General features: G+C 56.5%; 1 protein-coding gene across 2 annotated transcripts in view; it reads right to left on the minus strand.

Annotated features, from left to right (window-relative positions):
- Nucleotides 1-20,255, minus strand: part of LOC102930680 (avidin) — a 71,253-nt gene extending 50,998 nt beyond the window's left edge. Inside the window, exons 1-4 of one of the 2 annotated variants that reach the window (XM_037901827.2) lie at nt 20,099-20,255; nt 16,341-16,551; nt 14,351-14,471; nt 12,356-12,567 (exon numbers count right to left, since the gene is read on the minus strand). In XM_037901827.2, coding sequence (XP_037757755.1) covers nt 12,534-12,567; nt 14,351-14,471; nt 16,341-16,551; nt 20,099-20,173 — 441 coding nt within the window. In that variant the 5' untranslated portion in view covers nt 20,174-20,255 and the 3' untranslated portion in view covers nt 12,356-12,533. Of the gene's footprint in view, nt 1-12,355; nt 12,568-14,350; nt 14,472-16,340; nt 16,552-20,098 lie in introns of those variants that run through there. The other variant, XM_043546534.1, reaches the window with a different exon arrangement.
- Between the last annotated feature and the right edge of the window lie 389 nt (nt 20,256-20,644).

The following is a 20,644-nucleotide window of genomic DNA, read 5'->3' on the forward strand; positions in this document are numbered from 1 at the left end:
CCGGGGTCTATCCCCACTCACCCCTGGGGGGTCCCCTAGGCCTCTCCGCCCCACCACCGCCAGTTCATGCTGCTGCTGCTTCTGCAGATCTTTCTCGGGCTCTCGCTGTCTCTCACAGTCCTCTTGCTCTCTCGGACTCAGCTCCAATCCCGTCCGTCTCCAACCCAGTCGTGAAGACCCTTGTCTGTTCGTGGACAGGACTCTTGGCAATGCCTGGCTACCACTCCAGCTGCTCCCAGATCCTGCTATAGCCCCATTTGGGGTCAGAAATCTGTTCCTTAGAGCGGTCATCCTCCTCCAGCTGCACGATGAACTGTGCTTTGGTGAACTTTCCAAGGCTCAACCCTCTCTTTCTGCACAGGGTTACAATGTCCTTCTTAAGGAGACGGTGACAGGCCATCACTCCGCTCTTCCCAAGTTGTTGTGGACTCACAGGCCTGTGTGCTCTCAGCTCTCCACGGTTTCCAGGGAGAACCCCTAGTGTGCCAGCCCTTCTCGAGGTCAACCCCTCTTTGCCAGGGTCGAGCTGCAGACTCCTCCGCCCCGGGACCGGTCGCTGCAATCCCCAGGGGACTTTACTGCAAAAGTCCTTCTCTCTCCCAGGGCCAAGCCGCAGGCTCCTCCGCCCCTGAGACTGCTCACTGCAGTCCCCAGGGGGACCCCATTACTGCACAGTCCTTCTCGCTGGTCACACACTCCCAGGGGTTAACCGCCCCCCGAAATCGCTACTCTCTGAGCCTTCAGCATGCCTGGTCCTCGTCAATCCCCCTTCGTTTTACTGCTCCCCAGTCACTCACTGCAGGAAGTGCCATCCATGGGGTGCAGTAGATCCCACCGCTGACACCAGTTGTCACGGAGTCCCCGGGCGATGCTCTGGAACTGCTCCCCATGAAGCCAGGCAGGACTCTGGGGAAGTCTCCTCTCCGGGAGCAGCCTGTCTGCAGGACACACAGCTCACCCAGCTTCCCCCTTCCTGGGTCTGACCTCAGACCATTCAATATTTTCTGCCCCTCCATGCGCTTCCCACAGCGAGTCCGCTCAGGCGGGACTCCTGGGGAAGCCAGAGGGTCTTGCCCCCCAACTTCGCAGTCAGACGTGACTCTCAGCCAGTCAGTAAAACAGAGGTTTATTAGATGACAGGAACATGGTCTAACACAGAGCTTGTAGGTGCAGAGAACGGGACCCCTCAGCCGGGTCCATTTTGGGGGGGCAGTGAGCCAGACAACCACGTCTGCCCTTCACTCCATGTCCCAGCCAGCCCCAAACTGAAAACTCCCTCTAGCCCCTCCTCCTCTGGCCTTTGTTCCTTTCCCGGGCCAGGAGGTCACCTGATTCCTTTGTTCTCCAAGGCTTCAGCTCTCACCTTGCAGGGGGGAAGGGCCCAGGCCATCAGTTGCCAGGAAACAGGGTGTTGGCCATTCTCTGTTTCCAGACCCCTGCACACCCCTGCCCTCTAGGGCTCTGCAGTGATCATACACTCTTATCCCACCACCTAGATACTTAAGAACTGCCTAGGGGAAACTGAGGCACCCCCACACTATTCAGAGAAAAGATTAAGAACAATCCCACTTCGTCACAGAAACCAACCAGCCGTGGGCACCACAGTGCCCCCATCCAGCCTCCTGTCCATCGCCTGCCTAGGCGGTGAGGCCTCTGGGGCAGGGCCATGCACCAGGCACGTGGGGGGCTGTGTAAAGGTCGAAGAGCGCTACAGCGTTGAAGGTTAAACACACGGGCATCCCTTTGGGCTGCCACTGGAGCTCCGTGGACAGGCGCCCAGGTGACTGGGGTCCCTGCTTCAAGAGAGCGGAACATTTGAGGCCGTGTCTGCACGAGCAATGTGAGAGCCACGGAGCTGCAGTGTGGACACTGACTACAGCGATGGACGGGGTTCTCCCATCGCGGTGGTGAATCCGCCTCTCCAAGAGGCAGTAGTGATGTTGGGATATATATCTATATGAATCTACACTGTGATTCATATATCCATGTAATATGTTATAGGTCATTGCGGCCTGGTATGAATGACACGTGTCATGGAGTGTGGGGGAGTCCAGGCCCTGCACCCCTCTTCCTGGGATTCACTGAGACTCTCAGCCAGCCAGTAAAATGGAAGGTTTATTGGACAAAAGGAACAAACAGAGCTGTGGGTACAACCAGGACCCCTCAGTCAAGTCCTTCTGGGGGAGCAGGGAGCTTGGACCCCAGCCCTGGGGTTCCCTGCGTTCCTCCACCCAGCACCAAAACTGAAACTAAACCCCCCCAGCAGGTTCCCTCCTGCAGCCTCCGTCCACATTCCCGGGCAGAGGTGTTACCTCCCCCTCCCCCTCCTGGCTCAGGTGACAGGCTCTCAGGTCTCCCATCCCCAGGGCACATTCCCAGGTCAACACTCCCCCTCCCTGCTGCGTCCCATCATCACAACACCTGCTTGACACGAATACATGTGTTGCAAGTTAGCAACCGAAGCAAGGACTTAAGGTCAAGGACTGTTTTTGCACAAATAGTTCTAACAATCTCATGCTCTGAGACAGATATGGAAAATCATCAGAAAAGGAAACACCACGAGCTGGACGGATATAAAATTGTATAAGAATTGGAGGAAATGGCATGCCTTGGATCATGGTGGCCCCCCCAGGATTGTCTCTTCGGAATTGTGTGGGTAGAAGGCCTAGTAAACAAAAGCAAAGAACCACGGATGCGACGAAATGGACTATAAACGCATGCCTATGATTTCTGCAAATCGGAGTCGTTTATTGATCCAGAGTCCCGTGTGGATATAGATGTGGTTTTCGCTGGCTCCCTGCATCTTATGATCTTATCCTGACAGAAGGAACCTCGACTGGCCCTCGGGACCATTCTGACCTTTGGACTCTGGTATAGTATGTTTGGGGTGTGAATGCGAAGTGAGTAAAATTTGTTTTGAAATCAGTAAAGAACATTTAGAGTATTATATACCAACACTTTGTCAGGTATCTGCTTGCTCCCCATCCCATAGGGAGATCTCTATTACAGGGTCTAACAGTGAGGTCATCTGCTGACCTAGCAGCGTCTAGGCTTAACTACTGTATATCGCAGTGGGTGTGACACTGCTCACAGCCCTGAGCGTACGGTGAGGTTGACCTAACTGTAGTGTAGACTAGCCCACAATCTCCTTGCCAGGGACGTCTGTTTTGGGAGAACGGAGAGTCCCTACGATGCTGTCCTTGGTGGGACACTTCTGAGAGTGTCAATGTCAGTTCAGGACAAATCGCTTAGAGCAGGGCAGTCACAGCCCAAGGCTGGGGGTCCTTTGCACACCAAGGCAAACCGAACCAGCCAGACAGAGAGGACTGTGATTTTACCCCACTGGCTAACCACAAGTCACACAAGCAATTCCCTCAGACACTACCGTTCCCCAGTATCCCCACCAGTGCCACTCGTTATGGGGACGAATAGTTATGAAAACCAATACCCCAGTAAAAGAAAAAAGGTTCTCTCGATCCCAAAGGACCAAGCCCCAGACCCAGGTCAATGTACAAATCAGATCTTACCCACAAATCACACTGTTGCCAATCCTTTAGAATCTAAAATCTAAAGGTTTATTCATAAAAGGAAAGAAATAGAGATGAGAGCTAGAAAGGGTTCAATGGAATCAATGACATACAGTGGTGGCAAAGTTCTTGGTTCAGGCTTGTAGCAAGGATGGAATAATGTTATTATTATTAACTGAATGTTAGTAAGGAGGCAACAGTCCCCTTACACAAGGAAGAAAGGAGAGCAGCAGAATACGAACCCTGGACTTCAGAAAAGCAGACTTTGACTCCCTCCGGGAACTGATGGGCAAGATCCCCTGGGAGAATAACATGAGGGGGAAAGGAGTCCAGGAGAGCTGGCTGTATTTTAAAGAATCCTTATTGAGGTTGCAGGAACAAACCATCCCGATGTGTAGAAAGAATAGTAAATATGGCAGGCGACCAACTTGGCTTAACAGTGAAATCCTTGCTGATCTTGAACACGAAAAAGAAGCTCACAAGAAGTGGAAGATTGGACAAATGACCAGGGAAGAGTATAAAAATATTGCTCGGGCATGTAGGAATGAAATCAGGAAGGCCAAATCACACCTGGAGTTGCAGCTAGCAAGAGATGTTAAGAGTAACAAGAAGGGTTTCTTCAGGTATGTTAGCAACAAGAAGAAAGTTAAGGAAAGTGTGGGCCCCTTACTGAATGAGGGAGGCAACCTAGTGACAGAGGATGTGGAAAAAACTAATGTACTCAATGCTTTTTTTGCCTCTGTCTTCACGAACAAGGTCAGCTCCCAGACTACTGCACTGGGCAGCACAGCATGGGGAGGAGGCGACCAGCCCTCTGTGGAGAAAGAAATGGTTCGGGACTATTTAGAAAAGCTGGACGAGCACATGTCCATGCGGCCGGATGCGCTGCATCCGAGAGTGCTAAAGGAGTTGGCGGATGTGATTGCAGAGCCATTGGCCATTATCTTTGAAAACTCATGGCGATCGGGGGAAGTCCTGGACGATGGGAAAAAGGCTAATGTAGTGCCAATCTTTAAAAAAGGGAAGAAGGAGGATCCTGGGAACTACAGGCCAGTCAGCCTCCCCTTAGTCCCTGGAAAAATCATGGAGCAGGTCCTCAAGGAATCAATTCTGAAGCACTTAGAGGAGAGGAAAGTGATCAGGAACAGTCAGCATGGATTCACCAAGGGCAAGTCATGCCTGACTAATCTAATTGCCTTCTATGACGAGATAACTGGCTCTGTGGATGAGGGGAAAGCAGTGGATGTGTTGTTCCTTGACTTTAGCAAAGCTTTTGACACAGTCTCCCACAGTATTCTTGCCAGCAAGTTAAAGAAGTATGGGCTGGATGAATGGACTCTAAGGTGGATAGAAAGCTGGCTAGATTGTCGGGCTCAACGGGTAGTGATCAATGGCTCCATGTTTAGTTGGCAGCCGGTATCAAGTGGAGTGCCCCAAGGGTTGGTCCTGGGGCCGGTTTTGTTCAATATCTTCATTAATGATCTGGAGGATGGCGTGGATTGCACCCTCAGCAAGTTTGCAGATGACACTAAACTGGGAGGAGAGGTAGATACGCTGGAGGGTAGGGATAGGATACAGAGGGCCCTAGACAAATTAGAGGATTGGGCCAAAAGAAATCTGATGAGGTTCAACAAGGACAAGTGCAGAGTCCTGCACTTAGGACGGAAGAATCCCATGCACCACTACAGACTAGGGACCGACTGGCTCGGCAGCAGTTCTGCAGAAAAGGACCTAGGGGTCACAGTGGACGAGAAGCTGGATAGGAGTCAACAGTGTGCCCTTGTTGCCAAGAAGGCCAATGGCATTTTGGGATGTATAAGTAGGGGCATTGCCAGCAGATCGAGGGACGTGATCGTTCCCCTCTATTCGACATTGGTGAGGCCTCATCTGGAGTACTGTGTCCAGTTTTGGGCCCCACACTACAAGAAGGAAGTGGAAAAATTGGAAAGAGTCCAGCGGAGGGCAACAAAAATGATTCGGGGGCTGGAACACATGACTTATATTAGTCTAAAAAGAAAAGGAGTACTTGTGGCACCTTAGAGACTAACCAGTTTATTTGAGCATGAGCTTTCGTGAGCTACAGCTCACTTCATCGGATGCATAGCATATCGTGGAAACTGCAGAAGACATTATATACACACAGAGACCATGAAACAAAACTTCCTCCCACCTCACTCCCCCGCTGGCAACAGCTTATCTAAAGTGATCCTCAAGTAGAGCCATTTCCAGCACAAACCCAGGTTTTCTCACCCTTCCCCCCCCCCCCCCCACACACATACAAACTCACTCTCCTGCTGGCAACAGCCCATCCCCCTTTGAAACCCCTCTTTATAATGCGCATGATAATCAAGGTGGGTCACCTCCAGCACTAATCCAGGTTTTCTCACCCCCCCCTCCCCACACCCCCCTCTTTTTCCAAAAACCACACACACAAACTCATTCTCCTGCTGGCAACAGCTCATCTTACAATGTGCACAGCAATAATCCAAGTTTAACCAGAACGTCTTGGGGGGGGTTTTGCAGGAAAAAAACAAGGGGAGACAGGCTACCTTGCATAATGACTTAGCCACTCCCAGTCTCTATTCAAGCCCAAATTAATAGTATCCAATTTGCAAATGAATTCCAATTCAGCAGTTTCTCGCTGGAGTCTGGATTTGAAGTTTTTTTGCTTTAAGATAGCGACCCTCATGTCTGTGATTGCGTGACCAGAGAGATTGAAGTGTTCTCCGACTGGTTTATGAATGTTATAATTCTTGACATCTGATTTGTGTCCATTTATTCTTTTACGTAGAGACTGTCCAGTTTGACCAATGTACATGGCAGAGGGGCATTGCTGGCACATGATGGCATATATCACATTGGTGGATGTGCAGGTGAACGAGCCTCTGATAGTGTGGCTGATGTTGTTAGGCCCTGTGATGGTGTCCCCTGAATAGATATGTGGGCACAGTTGGCAACGGGCTTTGTTGCAAGGATAGGTTCCTGGGCTAGTGGTTCTGTTGTGTGGTAGGTGGTTGTTGGTGAGTATTCGCTTCAGGTTGGGGGGCTGTCTGTAGGCAAGGACTGGCCTTTCTCCCAAGATTTGTGAGAGTGTTGGGTCATCCTTCAGGATAGGTTGTAGATCCTTAATAATGCGTTGGAGGGGTTTTAGTTGGGGGCTGAAGGTGACGGCTAGTGGCGTTCTGTTATTTTCTTTGTTAGGCCTGTCCTGTAGTAGGTGACTTCTGGGAACTCTTCTGGCTCTATCAATCTGTTTCTTCACTTCCGCAGGTGGGTATTGTAGTTGTAAGAATGCTTGATAGAGATCTTGTAGGTGTTTGTCTCTGTCTGAGGGGTTGGAGCAAATGCTGTTGTATCGCACCTACAAGATCTCTATCAAGCATTCTTACAACTGGCTACACCTAGCTGGGATGTTATTTATACTGTGAGCAATTTGCAGGGTGGGATGGGCAGCTTCCTCTCTTGTTTGTTTCCTTACTGCTGTGTGATTTCTCAGAATCAATCAGCTGCTTTGCTGTGAAAGGGAAAAGGGATGTGTGGCCGGGCGACACTGCAGTGGCTCATGGGACAATCGTTAGGGTAGGTTAGCAGGGGCTGAAGCAGAGGAACGTGAGCAGCGGGTCAGGAGGTAACATGAGGCAGGGGAACCCCCAGACTGCACAATAACAGCGTGCTGGGAAGTGACAGAGTCTGGGGCACCCGCGCCACCCCCAGCGCCAGGGAGAGAGAGTTGGGAAATCACACCTGGGCATGCGGAGACTGTCTGCAAGGCGGGACATGACTGCAGACTTGTCTGCTCTCTTGTCAGGCCTACGCTTTAAAGTCAGATGGACCTATCTAAGGCCACGTCTACACGGCCACTGAGGCCAGCAAAGCTTATGTTGCTCAGGGGTGTTAAAAAAACACTCCCGTGAGCAACTTAAGTTTAGAAGGCGTAAGTGGCCGTGTGCCCAGCGCTATGTTGGTGGGAGAGCTCCCCACCCCCCAACATAGCTACTGCCGCTCGGGGGAGGTGGTTTTATTCCGCCACCAGGAGAGCAGCTACACGAGCGACGTGGCCTGAACCTGCGAGCAGCTGCCCGGTGAAGACGTGGCCTGAGTCACTCACGGCCATGCAGACTGTCACGCTCTGAGCACTGGAATGATGCCGCCCGAAGCCCCGGCGTAGATGTGGGCTTGGGAGAATTCTTCTGTCAGCCCAGCTCCAGCTACACCGGGGTTGGGGCGAGATCATTACAGTGCTCAGCGCGTGACAGTTTTCACGGCCCTGAGCGACTCAGGACACGTCTACACTGGCGAGCTTCCAGCGGCTTACAGAGGTGGATTCACTGCACTGATGGGAAAACTCCTTCCGCCAGCGTAGGAAGCGTTTACAATACGGTGCTGCAGCTGTGCTGGCGTTATCAGCCAGAGGGTAAACACTGCCTCCCTCGTAGCAAGGCCAGGCCAGGCCCGACCCACTCAGCTCCTTTCGTCTCCCCCGAACTCCCGCCCTCCAGCTCTCCGGGAAATCCTGCCACTTTTCTGGATCTCCACCCGAGCGAGACAAACTCCAAGCAGACCAGAGTTTTATCAATGGGGGTTTAACCATTGGAACAGCTTCCCCGGGGACACGGTGGCGTCTCCAGCACTGAGTTGGGGGTCTCTGTCTCAGAGATCTGCTCTATCTCCGCCCCAGGCTAGTGGGTGTAGGTGTTACGTGCCATCCCCAAGCCTCCTTGCAGCTGGGCCCTGCCTTCATTTCCCCAGTTAGGTCATCAATAAATCCAACCCTCGCATCAAACAGCACCACTCTCATTCCGAGGTTCTGAATTCATTGACAGAAAGGTCCCAGAGACACAAGAAAGCCCCTCACCCAGGTTTCCAAGCAGGGAGGCCGACGCCCTCTGAGTTTATCAGTTACCACGAGTCCGGCAGTGCCAGGTCCCGGCTGCACCCTCAAGGCACGCTCCCCCTCCGCGTGATCCTGTTTCTGGAGCTGGGGCCTTCCTGCCAGCTGCAGCCCTTCTCCCGCGGCACACGGCTCCTCACAGCCTGGTCCTGCCCCACCTCCCTTCCTGGAGCTTCTCTCTGGGAGCCTCTCAACCAGCTGAGCTCCGTAGCCTAGTACGGGGCCCAGGGGCTCGTTAGCCAGGCAGCCGCCAGCCAGCAGCCAGTTGATTGTTCACAGCTGGGCTGAGACAGGCTGGTTCTCCTGAAAGAAGCCCGCTGCAGGTAGACAGGGGCCCGACCCCCCTTTTGGGCCCAGCTGCCCCTGTCGGGGGGTTGGGGACTGTGGGTGGGGTCTCTGGCCTGGCCTGTGCAGGAGCTCAGGCTGGATGGTCAGAATGGCCCCTAACGCCCAGGAATCTCGGCTTTGTACTGAGGCTCTGAGCGCGTTCTGCTGGGGCTGCCTTTTGGTGTGTGCGGGACCCGGGCGTGGGAGCTGGGCCCCGCAGGCTTCACCGCAACACCCACAATTAACAATCCCCGTGGGCAGCCTGGAAGCAGGCAGGGATTCTCGGAAGCAGTGAGTGTCAGACCTCCGAGAACCCTTCCCCGGGTCTGTGGGCTCCCTTTTCCCTGCAGGTGCCGCCGGACGTGCCCCAGAGCAGAGAGAGCTGGTGTTCGCCTGCTCACGGCCGCGGGCTGCGCGTTGAACAAGGAGGCTCAGGAGCGGGGGCTCTGACCTGGTGCACAAGGGCGGCACGAGCTGTTCAGTAACTCAGGGTACGTCTGCACTGAGTCCCTGGGGTAACCACAGCTCACGTGGCCATGCCTGAGCGAGCTTCTCTCTCGCGGACTGGGGTAACAGGGCGGTGCAGCCGCACTAGGGCACGCTTCGGCCTAGGCTTTCCGTGGGTAATTCTTAGCAGGGGCTGCAGCAGGGCTGGCCCTGTGGCCGCAGCTTCCTGGCTCGGGGGTTACAGCCGTCTCCGGCACAGCTACGGGAGCGGCAGTCACAACCTGCCGGCGCACTGTGGATATGCCCTGAGGCTACATCTACACTGTGAACTGTGGGTGACGCCCCACTCGCGTACACATACCTCATCGAGCGAGTGTGCCAAACGCAGCCGGGTAGCCAGGGTAGCACGGACAGCCATGGCCCAGGCTAGCCGCCCCTGAGTACGTGCACGGGTCCGGGCTGGTTTGTACGGGGATGGCTGGTCCATGCCACCACTCCCGCTGCCTAGGCTACCTCGGCTTCGCTCCTCCTGGCAGCGCTGTACCGCACTGAGCGCTAGCCCGGGGAAGTCTGTGTGAGCTGGGAGTCACCCCCTAGACGCGGCCTGCAGCGAGGTTCATGCTGGTGGGGGTCTGTGGTGGGGCGAAACCCCGTCACCTGCTAGAGGAGGAAGAAACAGAGTCATGGGCCGTACCTATGGGGTGATTAATGAATGGCCTCCTGGCCGGAGAGAGCAGACCTAGCTAGACCTGTTAGGCACTTGGGCCTTGTAAGAAGCTGAGGGATCTCCGCTGAAGGGAGCAGACCCAGGGGAGAGGAGATAGGGAAAGGCCTGGGATAGAACTGATCTCCGGGCTGGGCCCTGGGGAAGGGGACGATCCAGGGAGGCAGTCCTGGGGTCACTGTTCTGGAAAGGGAACAGGGACTCGCAGAGCCCACAGGGAGCAGGGAAGTCTCCGGTGAGGGACCCTGAGCCAGGGCCTACAGGAGCAGGGAGCCGAAGAGGAGGCCCGGCGGGGTGGATGATCAGGGTGATGGACGGGGCATTTGGACTCTCAGTGGGAAAACCCTGGGGGGCCAGCGCGCTGGTAAGAGTAAGACATGTGGGTAGAGCCCCAGAGGGCGCGAAGGGCCTTTTGTTTAGGTACTTTGGGACGGTTGTTCAAGCTGGCGTCATTTGGGGAGTCTGGGCACCCCGGACGGGGCTTGGACTTTAGGTGACTGGCCGGCGGGCTGAGCCACGGAGGACCCGAGGAGAGGCAGATGGGCTGCAGAGGCACAGGGGTTGAGGACCGCTTGCAAGGCCGCCTCCAGGCACCCAGGGGCGCTATGACAGGAAACCCAAGTTATTACGAGTCAAACTAGGCTTGTCCACACAGAAGCATTTGACCCATGTAATTACCGCACTATCGTTAAACCGACGTGCCTGTTATAGCGGTAAAACTCCCCGTGTGGACACTCGGATTCCGGACTAAGAGCGACTGTTTTCAGTTATTCTTAAACCTCTTTCAAAACAATAAACGGAACTGAGAAAAGGCGAGCCTGCCCAAATAGGAGTGTCCGCGCGGGGCCTTACAGCCGTACAAACTAGAGCTCTTTCAATTCACAGCTTAGCTCAGAGCACCGTAACTTTCCCATGTAGACAAGTCTCCAGAAGGGAGTGCGTCGCTCTTCACACTCTGGTCCTCCCTTTCCTGTCATGCAGGGAAATAGTTCATAATGTTGACATTTACATCCTCATCATTGGCCGCCTGAGTTAACGCCGCACTGAGACACATGAGCTGTCTACACCTCTCAGAGCTGTTGTGTCAGGCTGCCTGCAGACTCAGGCAAGCATTGCCGCATTGCTTTGCACTCTGTTCACGTTTGGAAGGTTTTGTTTGCAACCTGCAATTGTGTGTGTGCATTTAAGGTTGAATTTTGAACTGGGATGATCACACAGTGTGGACGGCTGCTGGCAGCTAACCCCAATGGCTCAATAACTGGAGGGCAGTTTTAACAACACTGTGTTCTGTTTAAAAACCCCAGGATTTTTAAGTCAATCATGATTTTGGAGTTTGACTCATGAGCCCAAAGGCTGAGGGCTGGCAGTGCTGTGGACAGCATGGGCCCTGGGGACGGAAAATGGAGCACAGCTCCTGGCCAGCCTGGGGAGCGAGGTTGTGCAGAGACAGGGAATCGCACTCGCTCTGCAGCCTCTTGCCCGTGCCCAAAGGGCCTCTGAGCTGGACGTTCAGCCAGGATGCTGCGGCACTCCGAGCACAGGGCGGTCTCTGCAGGTGGGCGGGTTATGACCGGGTTCAGAAATCCCCGTGCCCCAGTCTCCAGGGCGTGATGCAGCCTGACCCCTTTCAGACCTGGCCGCTCAGGCAGGTCTAGACGGTCCCTCAGTTTCTGCCTCAGACTTGGATATTTCAGTAGCAGAGTGGTTGGGAGTTGGGGTAACAGGGACACCCGGGGACTCCCAGACCAGAGCACCAGGCTGAGCTGAGTCCAGGCTGATGGACAGAGCGATGGGCAGTGAGCAAAGGAGTATCGGGGGCTCGCCGTGTCAGTCTGTATCCACAAAAACAACGAGGAGTCAGTGGCACTTTAAAGACTAACCAATTTATTTGGGCATAAGCTTTCATGGGTAAAAAACCCACTTCTTCAGATGCATGGAGTGAAAATTACAGATACAGGCATAGATATACTGGCACATGAAGAGAAGGGAGTTACCTTACAAGGGGAGAACCAGGGCTGACAAGGCCAGTTCAGTCGGGGGATGTGGTTCACTCCCAATAGCTGATGAGGAGGTGTCAATACCAAGAGAGGGAAAGTTGCTTTTGTAGTGAGCCAGCCACTCCCAGTCCCTGCTCAAGCCCAGATTAATGGTGGTAAGTTTGCAGATGAATTGTAGCTCTGCAGTTTCTCTTTGAAGTCTGTTTCTGAAGTTTTTTTGTTGAAGGATGGCTACTTTTAAATCTGTTATTGAGTGTCCAGGGAGCAAAGGAGCGACCCAGGGGGATGAACCTGCCAAGGGGTGTCCCAGGAAGGGCCCGGCTAACGGGAGAGAATCCGGCACCTCCCGGGGAATCCAGGGAGGGGCAGGTGGGACTCACGGCTCAGGAACAGCTTCACCCCAAGGGCCAAGAGCGATAAAAACACCAGAGACTCATTTGCCTCCCGCGCTAGAGCTTTACTGGGAAAGGAACTAAACTGCAGCATGGGGGAGCGCGGACAGCAATTCTGGGGGGTCACCGGAGAGCGAGGGGGAGGTGGAGACAGAGACGGGTGCCTCTGCAGCCCAGCAAACAGGGTCACCAGGCACCGTCGCTCCTCACGGATCCGCCCACGTTCCGTCACTTGATCCGGGTGAAAATGTTTGTGCCGACCCTGCGGGGAAGTGCAGAATTCATAGATTCAAAGAGTGACAGTCAGAAGTAAGGCTACAATTCTGTCAGGGAGGTCACAGATTCTGTGACTTTCCATGACCTCCAGGACTTCTTCTGGAGCAGGGATGGAGCAGCTGTCAGCACCGGGGTCTCTGGAGTGGCGGCTGGGGTGTGGGGGGGCACCAGAACAGCTGACCGGCAGCCAACCTTGGGGCCTCCGGGCAGTGGTCTCCAGCCTGCTGGAGCAGCGGCTGGGGTTGGGTCAGCTGAAAGCCCTGGCAGGCTCTGTTTGTTTCTTTGTTTGTTGCAGGCTTCCAGGAATTTTTGTTCATTGCCCACAGCCAGTCCCTGACTTTTACTAAAAATCCCTGGGACAGAATCTTACCCTTAGTCAGAAGGGACCATCAGCTCATCCAGGCTGAGCTCCTGTGTAGCACAGGCCAGCCACAGTGCCCCCCGCCCCCCGCCCTGAGCCCAGTACCTCGTGAATGGCTGAAGCATCTTCCAGAAAAGCAGCTGGGTTTGATCTGAAGCCCGTGAAGAGCTGGAGAACCCAGCACTGCCCTGGCCTCTTGCTCCAAGGGTTAAACATTTGGGCCTTATTTCTGATGGGAATTTGTCCGGCTTCAGCTTCCAGCCATTGGTTCTTGTCCCCCCTTTCCCTGCTAGACTGAGCAGCCCGTCAGCGCCTGGTATTTTCCCTCTGTGGTTTGTTCTCACCTGTTATTTGCCCAGCACAGACCATGTGCTCGGTGCTGCCCGATACGGGGGGGAGGAGGGGGCGGAAGGGGCCAAAGTGCAACAGCCTCAGAAGGAGAAAAGACCAAAGAAGGACACCCCCTCCCAGGCCACCTGCCTGAGCACCGCTGCCTGGGGAAACGCCTCCTCCAGGCTCCACCTCGGGGGGGCACCCAGCCGCCCAGCCCAGGGAGGCAGCGTGGCTGTGGGCACCCCGCACTGGCAGGGCCTCAGAGCCACCCAGCAGCACCCGGGGGGGGGGGGGGGGGGCAGGGGCTCCGCAGGCTGCACATCCCCATGGTGCTCCGCAGGGCCATTGGGGGCAGGGACCCTCCAGCAGCCACTCGCTCAAATCTCCCCTTGGTGCCCCCGGGAGGTGCCCCCAGGACAGGCAGCCCCCTCCCCCACTCCCCGTGGGCCTCTCCATAAGGCGGGCAGGGCCGTGGGGCACTAGCAGCCCCGTGAGGGGAAAGGTTCAGCAGTGGCAGGCGTGTGTGGCTGTGTCATGGGGTAACTAGGCCTTTGCTGGGGCCCAGCCCAGGGTAACAGCAGGGAACGGCTTTGCCAGGGCTGCCCGAAGCCTCATTATCCAGCCTCCCCCAGTTCTTCCAGGTGCCCCAGCCGCCTGCACCCCCGGAGATGGTTCTGTTCCCAGGGGCTGCTTCCCAGTGACAAGCTGCCCCGCCCACTCTCTGTTCCCCCATTAGTCTCTCACAGGCCTGGGGGGACTTGGCTCTGGCCCCCGGGATCACAGCCCTGGGGTGTGACAGGGCTCAGGGAACTCTGCAGCCTTGGGGAATAAACCTGCCTTCGGTTCACACCACTTCATCCTCCCCCAGCGAGACACTGGAGGGCGAAGGGTCCCCATGGGTTTGTGACTCTGGGCTGAGAGCCATGCCCTGTCCCCGCAGGCTGGTTTTCCTGCATCTCCAGCGCTAGGAGCCCTTGGACCAGAGCCGGGATCCCAGCCCTGCCCTTGGCACAGAGACGGGGCCAGTCCCAGCTCCAGTCCTTCGCTCCTGGGCAATCGGTGCCCGGTCACCCACCTGGTCGCTTTCCAGTCGGCGCCGGGGGAGCTGACCTCCTCACGCAGAAGCCACATGGTCTTCAGAGTTTCCTTCCCTTTATCATCCATGAAGCACTGGCCCACGAAGACGGTCACTGAGTCTGCGGGGGAACCCGACAGGAGTGAAAGTCAGTGAGGCCCCCGAGAGACAGAGCCCAGACCCCAGGGAAGGAGGCAGAGTTGCTTAAAGCACGACAGGAGTGGAAGGAACCGCTACAGAACAGGAGAAAGAGTCATGGTATCGGTGGAGCTGGCAGCAGCACCGAGAGTTAAGGGTGCCCAACGTTTTCCATTATAAGACCCTGTTCTCAGTTGTTTATAACTTGCCGCATTTCAACAGTTCAGCTGAAGTTTCCCATGCCAGGCATCTGTCTCAGGCTGCTGAGGTTTGGGATTCTTTTACTTCTTATCATAATATGGTTCAGCCATTTCCAAGAACAAGGTTGGGGGAAAATACGTTAATTTTGCCATGTTAAAAAATTCATACCACCTTCTCACTGGGAAGTTTGAGTGCCCCATGCTTGAGCTGGGACTCGACACTTGGCAGTGGGGGAGACTGGCCTTTGGCCAGCCCCAAGTTGGGCAAGTTACAAGTCCCTGAAAAGTCTCCCTTCACACATGCTCCATAGACACTTGCTAGAGTTTGTCGGCTAAGTGCCCCCAAGATTCCCTGAGCGTGGGGCTGAGCGGGACTTTCCCTGCAATTGCCTCTTTGGCCCCGGGCCCCGGCACTGAGAGCGAGAACTTGCCTTTCCTGTGCGCTCACTGGCCCCCTGCTTTCCCCAGGCCGGGCAGAGGGATGGAGGGCGCAGCCTGTCTGCAGTGCAGAGGGGTGAAGCGATGCAGGACAGGGGGCAGAGTTGGGTGGAGGGGGCAGAGGGGTCAGGAGGGCAGATGAGGACGGGGCAGGGTGGGGAAAGGGTGGGATAGGAAGCGGGGGATAGGGACCGCGGAGGGGCAGAAGGGAATGGGGAAGACTAATGGGATGGGGCTGGAGGCAGGTGCTGAATGGAAGTTCCTGCCTCAGGTTCTCCTGCTTCTCCTCCCTCCCTCCCCCCACCCCCCATGAGCCTTAAGGCTCCAACCCCACCCCTCAGTCTGCTCTGGATGGCTCCAGTTTGCACTCCCTCCTCCAGGCTCCCCCTCCACCCCTGTGTCTCACAGCCCCCGCCTCTGAAGGGGGACATGCTCCTGCTGCCCCCACCCCCTGCCCGCTGCTTCGGAGCCCCCCAGGAGGCGGTTCCCAGTAATGGTTCCCAGCGCGTCTGCTGAGCAAGGCCTCGCACCCAGCCTGGGGAGGCCGACAAGTGCCCTGTGCGCACGGGATGGCTGAGCGCTGAGCCAGGGGCTGGGTCTGTACAGCGCCTAGCACCACAGGGACCTCGGCACTACCTAATACAGACAGTGACTAACGTTCACAGCAACACCGGTGCTGGGACGTGCACAGCTCTGGCAGCGGCCCCAGCAGGCTGCCGTGGACAAGCCAGGGAGGAGACAAAGCAGCTTGCAGTGTCCCCCAGGGCCTCTCGTCCCCAGAGCACTTGAAGCCTCGCACCCAGCTGGGGAGGTTGGTCCCCCAAGGGTCCCCGAGGGCAGGTGGAGAGGTGATGGGGAAGCTGCCCAAGAGCCTTCGGCAAGTCCCAGGCAGAGCCGAGGATGGACCCCAGGAGCTCTGACCACATGGCCTTGGAGACACAGCCCAGGGTGAGCAACGGGCCCCCCACCATGGGTCTGGGAGGGGGGCTAGGCCGGGCCCCAGCCCTTTGGTTTGAGGTTGGTACATTTGTATCTCGTTTCCAGTCTGTTCAGTTCTGGCTCAGAGCCCCTGGCACTGGCCAAAGCTGAGCGTTAAGGGGCCGAAAGAGCAGAGGACGGTGCAGAGACTGGGCGGGGAAGTGTGTCAGCTTGGTTAGCACTGAATTCCCCTCCGTTCCCCTCCACCCCGGGCACTGAACCCTCGGGCCACGTACTTGAGAACGTCCAGCTCACGGTGAAGCCAAAGGTCGGCTCCTTCCTCCGGCTCGTGGGCTTCTGGGACCCCTTCAGGGGTGACACCCGGATGTGTTTGTCGGTGGCCGTCACTGCCGTGTGGTACGAACCGGTGAATCCCCCATCGGCGTTCACGGCAGAGATGGTCATGTTAGAGCCCAGCTCATTCTTCCACAGTCCAGACAGGACGCACTGAAAGAGGGACACGGTCAGCAGGATGGGTCCCTCCCCTGCAGCGCTGCAGGGTCGGATGCTCCCCTAGGCCATGCCCCTGAGAGCGCTGAACACGGGAGCCAGACCCACAAACCAGGAGAGGAACAGAGCATGGGTCTGTGATCGGATTCTCTGCCCCAAACCTGCAGGGAATGGCTGGCTCTGGGGTCAGATCCCTTCCTGTGCTGTGTTTTTCTCCTTGCACAATGTCTCCGGCTGTTCCCATTGCCCACAGGAACACGCAGCCCCTCTCCAAAGCCTGCTCAGCTGATGGCTTCAGTGAGATCTCATGGCAGCGAGGTCCATGTCTTTAACTACAAGCTCACACGCTAGTTTCCTACAGGACCCATCTCATTCAGTGCTCGGTACAGACCTGCTCTGGGGCTGACCTGGGGCTGTGCAGGGAATGAGCTGTGGTCTGTAGGACCCCTGCCTCATTTGTTGCAGAAGCTGGAAGGTGCGAGTGACTGAGGCAGGGGACTGCAGGAAGAGAGAGGATGGTGTCATGGTGGAAGCTGAATGCTGCCCTTGAGATGAGATTCTGTCCCTGCCTCTGCCACACGGGTCTCAGGTGATGCTGGGCAAGTCACCTGCACCAGCCTTTGCACAAAGAGCCCCAGTGCGCTCATTTTCTGGGCGCCTGACCCGAGACGATGGGGCTGAGATTTGCAGAAGCGCGGGGCGCTCACCCCTGCAGTCAGCGGGAGCTGGGCTTTGAGCGAGGAGAGCGCTGTCAAACGCCAAGTTCTCTGACAAACCAGACCCTCGGCCTCACAAATAGGACATCCAAAATGAGCCAACACTTGTGACAGATCTGCCTTGACCTTGGCATCTCCGTTCCCCACCTGTAAAATGGGGGCACTTCATACCATGGATTTTAGGGGCCGAAGGGCCCTGCGGATCACGAGCGTCCCTGCTGGCTGTGCTACAGCAGAGCTCTGAGGACGACGCCCAGTCTTGACTTTCAAACTCCACCACGTCCCTAGGTCAGGCATTCCCAAGGTTAATTCCCCTCTGTTAAAATTTGCACCTGATTTCTAGTCTTGTTCTGCCTTTGGCTGCTAGATCAAGTGGCTGGCTGGTTCTGAAATCTCTGCCCCGCGTAGGGATTTCTGCTCCATGTTCCAGTCACCGCTGAGCCGTCTCTGTGAGAAACTAAATAGCTCGAGCCGCTTTCTCTCACCATAAGGCAGATGTTCTAGGCAAAGCATTCTCCTCGCTCGTTTCAGAGCCCTTCCCAAGGATTTCCAGGAACAGAAACTCATGAATATTTGTAACCCACTAAAATACTCCAGGAAGAGCTACTTGGAGAAACCCAGGAGGACATGAGCAGCTCGGTGTTCTGTGCAGGCTTTAAACAGTGCGCAGTAAATGAAGCCCAGGGCCACACCGGAATAACGAGCATAAAAGCAAATATGGCATAACAAGGCATCCGATGAGCCTGTGTGCACCGACTGGGCAGGGGCCGGGCTGTGACTGTGGAATTAGAGACTGTAGCATGGAGCGGATGAATTCAGGTTGTCTGGGCAACCTGGTATTTCCTAACTTTTGAGCGCTTGACTTTTTCTTACCAGTCTCTTAACATTGTTTTTTTGGTATGTTCTATAAATCCCTGGGAAGCCCTTCCGAGGAGCCCGTGTTCCGTTTTGGCCTCCCCCCTTCAAACCAGACACTGCGGGAGTCGAGGGGTTCGCAAAGGGGTGACAAGGATGGGTAGAGATGGAGGGGGGGAGACAGAGAGGTGACAAATAAGAGCTAACATGACAGAGGGACACATGATAGTGACTAGGACAAAGGAGGTTCCTGGGTGCTGCTGCTCATTCTCATCACACAGGAACATTACATAAAACTGAAAGGCAGCAAATTTAAAACTGATCCAAAGGAAATACTTTCTCATACTCTGCACAGTCTGTGGAACTCTCTGCCACATGATTTCATCAAGGCCACAAGCTTAGCAGCGTTCAGAAAAGGCTCAGATGTTTCTATGGTGAATGAAACCAGACTGAAATAGAACAGTAACGATTAAAACACATACAAGTTTTGGGAGGGCTCTGACCCCTCCTGCTTCTGGGCAGGAGTGCACCCCTGACTGCTGGGTTCAGGCAGAAGCTCTTCTGGGGCACTTTAATCCGGTTACTGTCTCCTTCATGCTTCCACACACCTTCCTCTGAAGAAGCTGGTATTGGCTAGGTTTAGCGATGGGAAACTGAGTTAATCGGCCCCATGGAGGAATCCAGGCTGGGAATTCCCGCGTGCCCAATTCACCCTGCTCTACCCTCGCACAGGCCCGGCCACAGGATCCCGGTGCCAAACACCCTGAAGGTGACCAGCAGCCAGAAAAGGGGGTGTCATGCTATCAAATCGAAGGGAGTCTTGTGTCCTAGTGCTGAAGATTGGGAGCTTTGCAGAGCCGAGCCTGCTGCATCTGGCCCCCTCACACTGTGCGCCTGCTTGCCCAGCTGTGTCTGCCGGCTGTGACACGGCTCCCCCAGCTTGCTCTGGGTTTTAGGGCACCCCAAGCACCGCACTGCCCATTGTCACACATTCACGGGGGGCATTTCCTGCCCCACCCCTTTGCCCACCCACTGCGACATTCATCTGCCGGGCGCCCCGGGAGTTCTTTCCCGTCACAATAAAACAACAAACCCCGGAGCCATTCCTGTCCCTGCCCTTTGCTGGAGGGGGAATCTCCCCACTGGGACGTGAAGCGGCTCAGTCCAAACGCTGCTGCAAGAGATGCTGCTGCTTTCCCTGGAGAGTAAAATCGCGGCGGGGGGAAAGTCCCTACCCCCCTCTTGCCTCCCCAAGACTCATTTCAGTGCCTGACCCCATTGCTCCTCACCCCAGGTTGTCACGCCATCCTGCCCCAAGCAAGAGCCCCCTGACCCGGCCCAGAGCCAGCGCCCAGCCCCCTCGGCCCCTCACCCTGCCTGGCCTGAGACAGCCCAGAGCGAGCGTCCAGCCCCCTCGGCCCCTCACCCTGCCCCGCCTGAGACGTCCCAGAGCCAGCGCCCAGCCCCCTCGGCCCCTCGTCCTGCCCCACCTGAGACGTCCCAGAGCCAGCGCCCAGCCCCCTCGGCCCCTCGCCCTGCCCCGCCTGAGACAGCCCAGAGTGAGCGTCCAGCCCCCTCAGCCCCTTGCCCTGCCCCACCTGAGACAGCCCAGAGCCAGCGCCCAGCCCCCTCGGCCCCTCGCCCTGCCCCACCTGAGACGTCCCAGAGCCAGCGCCCAGCCCCCTCGGCTCCTCACCCTGCCTGAGACAGCCCAGAGTGAGCGTCCAGCCCCTTCGGCCCCTCACCCTGCCCCACCTGAGACGTCCCAGAGCCAGCGCCCAGCCCCCTCTGCCCCTCGCCCTGCCCCGCCTGAGACAGCCCAGAGCGAGCGCCCAGCCCCCTCGGCCCCTCACCCTGCCCCACCTGAGACAGCCCAGAGCCAGCACCCAGCCCCCTCGGCCCCTCGCCCTGCCCCACCTGAGACGTCCCAGAGCCAGCACCCAGCCCCCTTGGCCCCTCGCCCTGCCCCATACCTTTCTCCCTGAGGAGACCCCGAGGGTCACCAGAGCCAGGGCGAGGAGCAGGGAGAAGGCGACTTTCCCCATCATCTCTGGGAGTGGAAGCCACCTGCAGACACCAGGTGAGTCTCCCTCCAGTCAGGCCCCTATTTATAGCTCCAGCGACGTCACTCGTTGGCCGTGCCAGGTATTGAGCAACTGCTGGCTTTTGAAAGTTGTTTTTCCTGCAGTGGGACCTGAAGTTCCCAGAAGCGTTTGCCAGTGACCGGCCATGTGCCGCCTGCCCTGCTGGGCTGCTGGTGGGAAGCGTTTGGCCGCTCGCTGGATGGGCCCGTGTGTGCCAGGTGGGGCCAGGGGGGCTGATGTGAGCGCAGCACGGAGTGGGCAGGTGCTGGCCTGAGGACCCCTCAGCCAAGGCCAGAGCCAGGGGGGCAAGTGGGGCAGCCGCCCAGGGCACAGAGTCACGGGGGTGGAGAAATGCTGGAAAAAACCAGCAGGGGGTGCAAATATGTCTAGTTACAGCTCTGCCCGTATCTGCCAAACCCCTCGAGCTTCCGGTCG

The sequence above is a fragment of the Chelonia mydas genome, chromosome 5, assembly GCF_015237465.2.
Source record: "Chelonia mydas isolate rCheMyd1 chromosome 5, rCheMyd1.pri.v2, whole genome shotgun sequence".
Classification (NCBI taxonomy): domain Eukaryota; kingdom Metazoa; phylum Chordata; order Testudines; family Cheloniidae; genus Chelonia; species Chelonia mydas.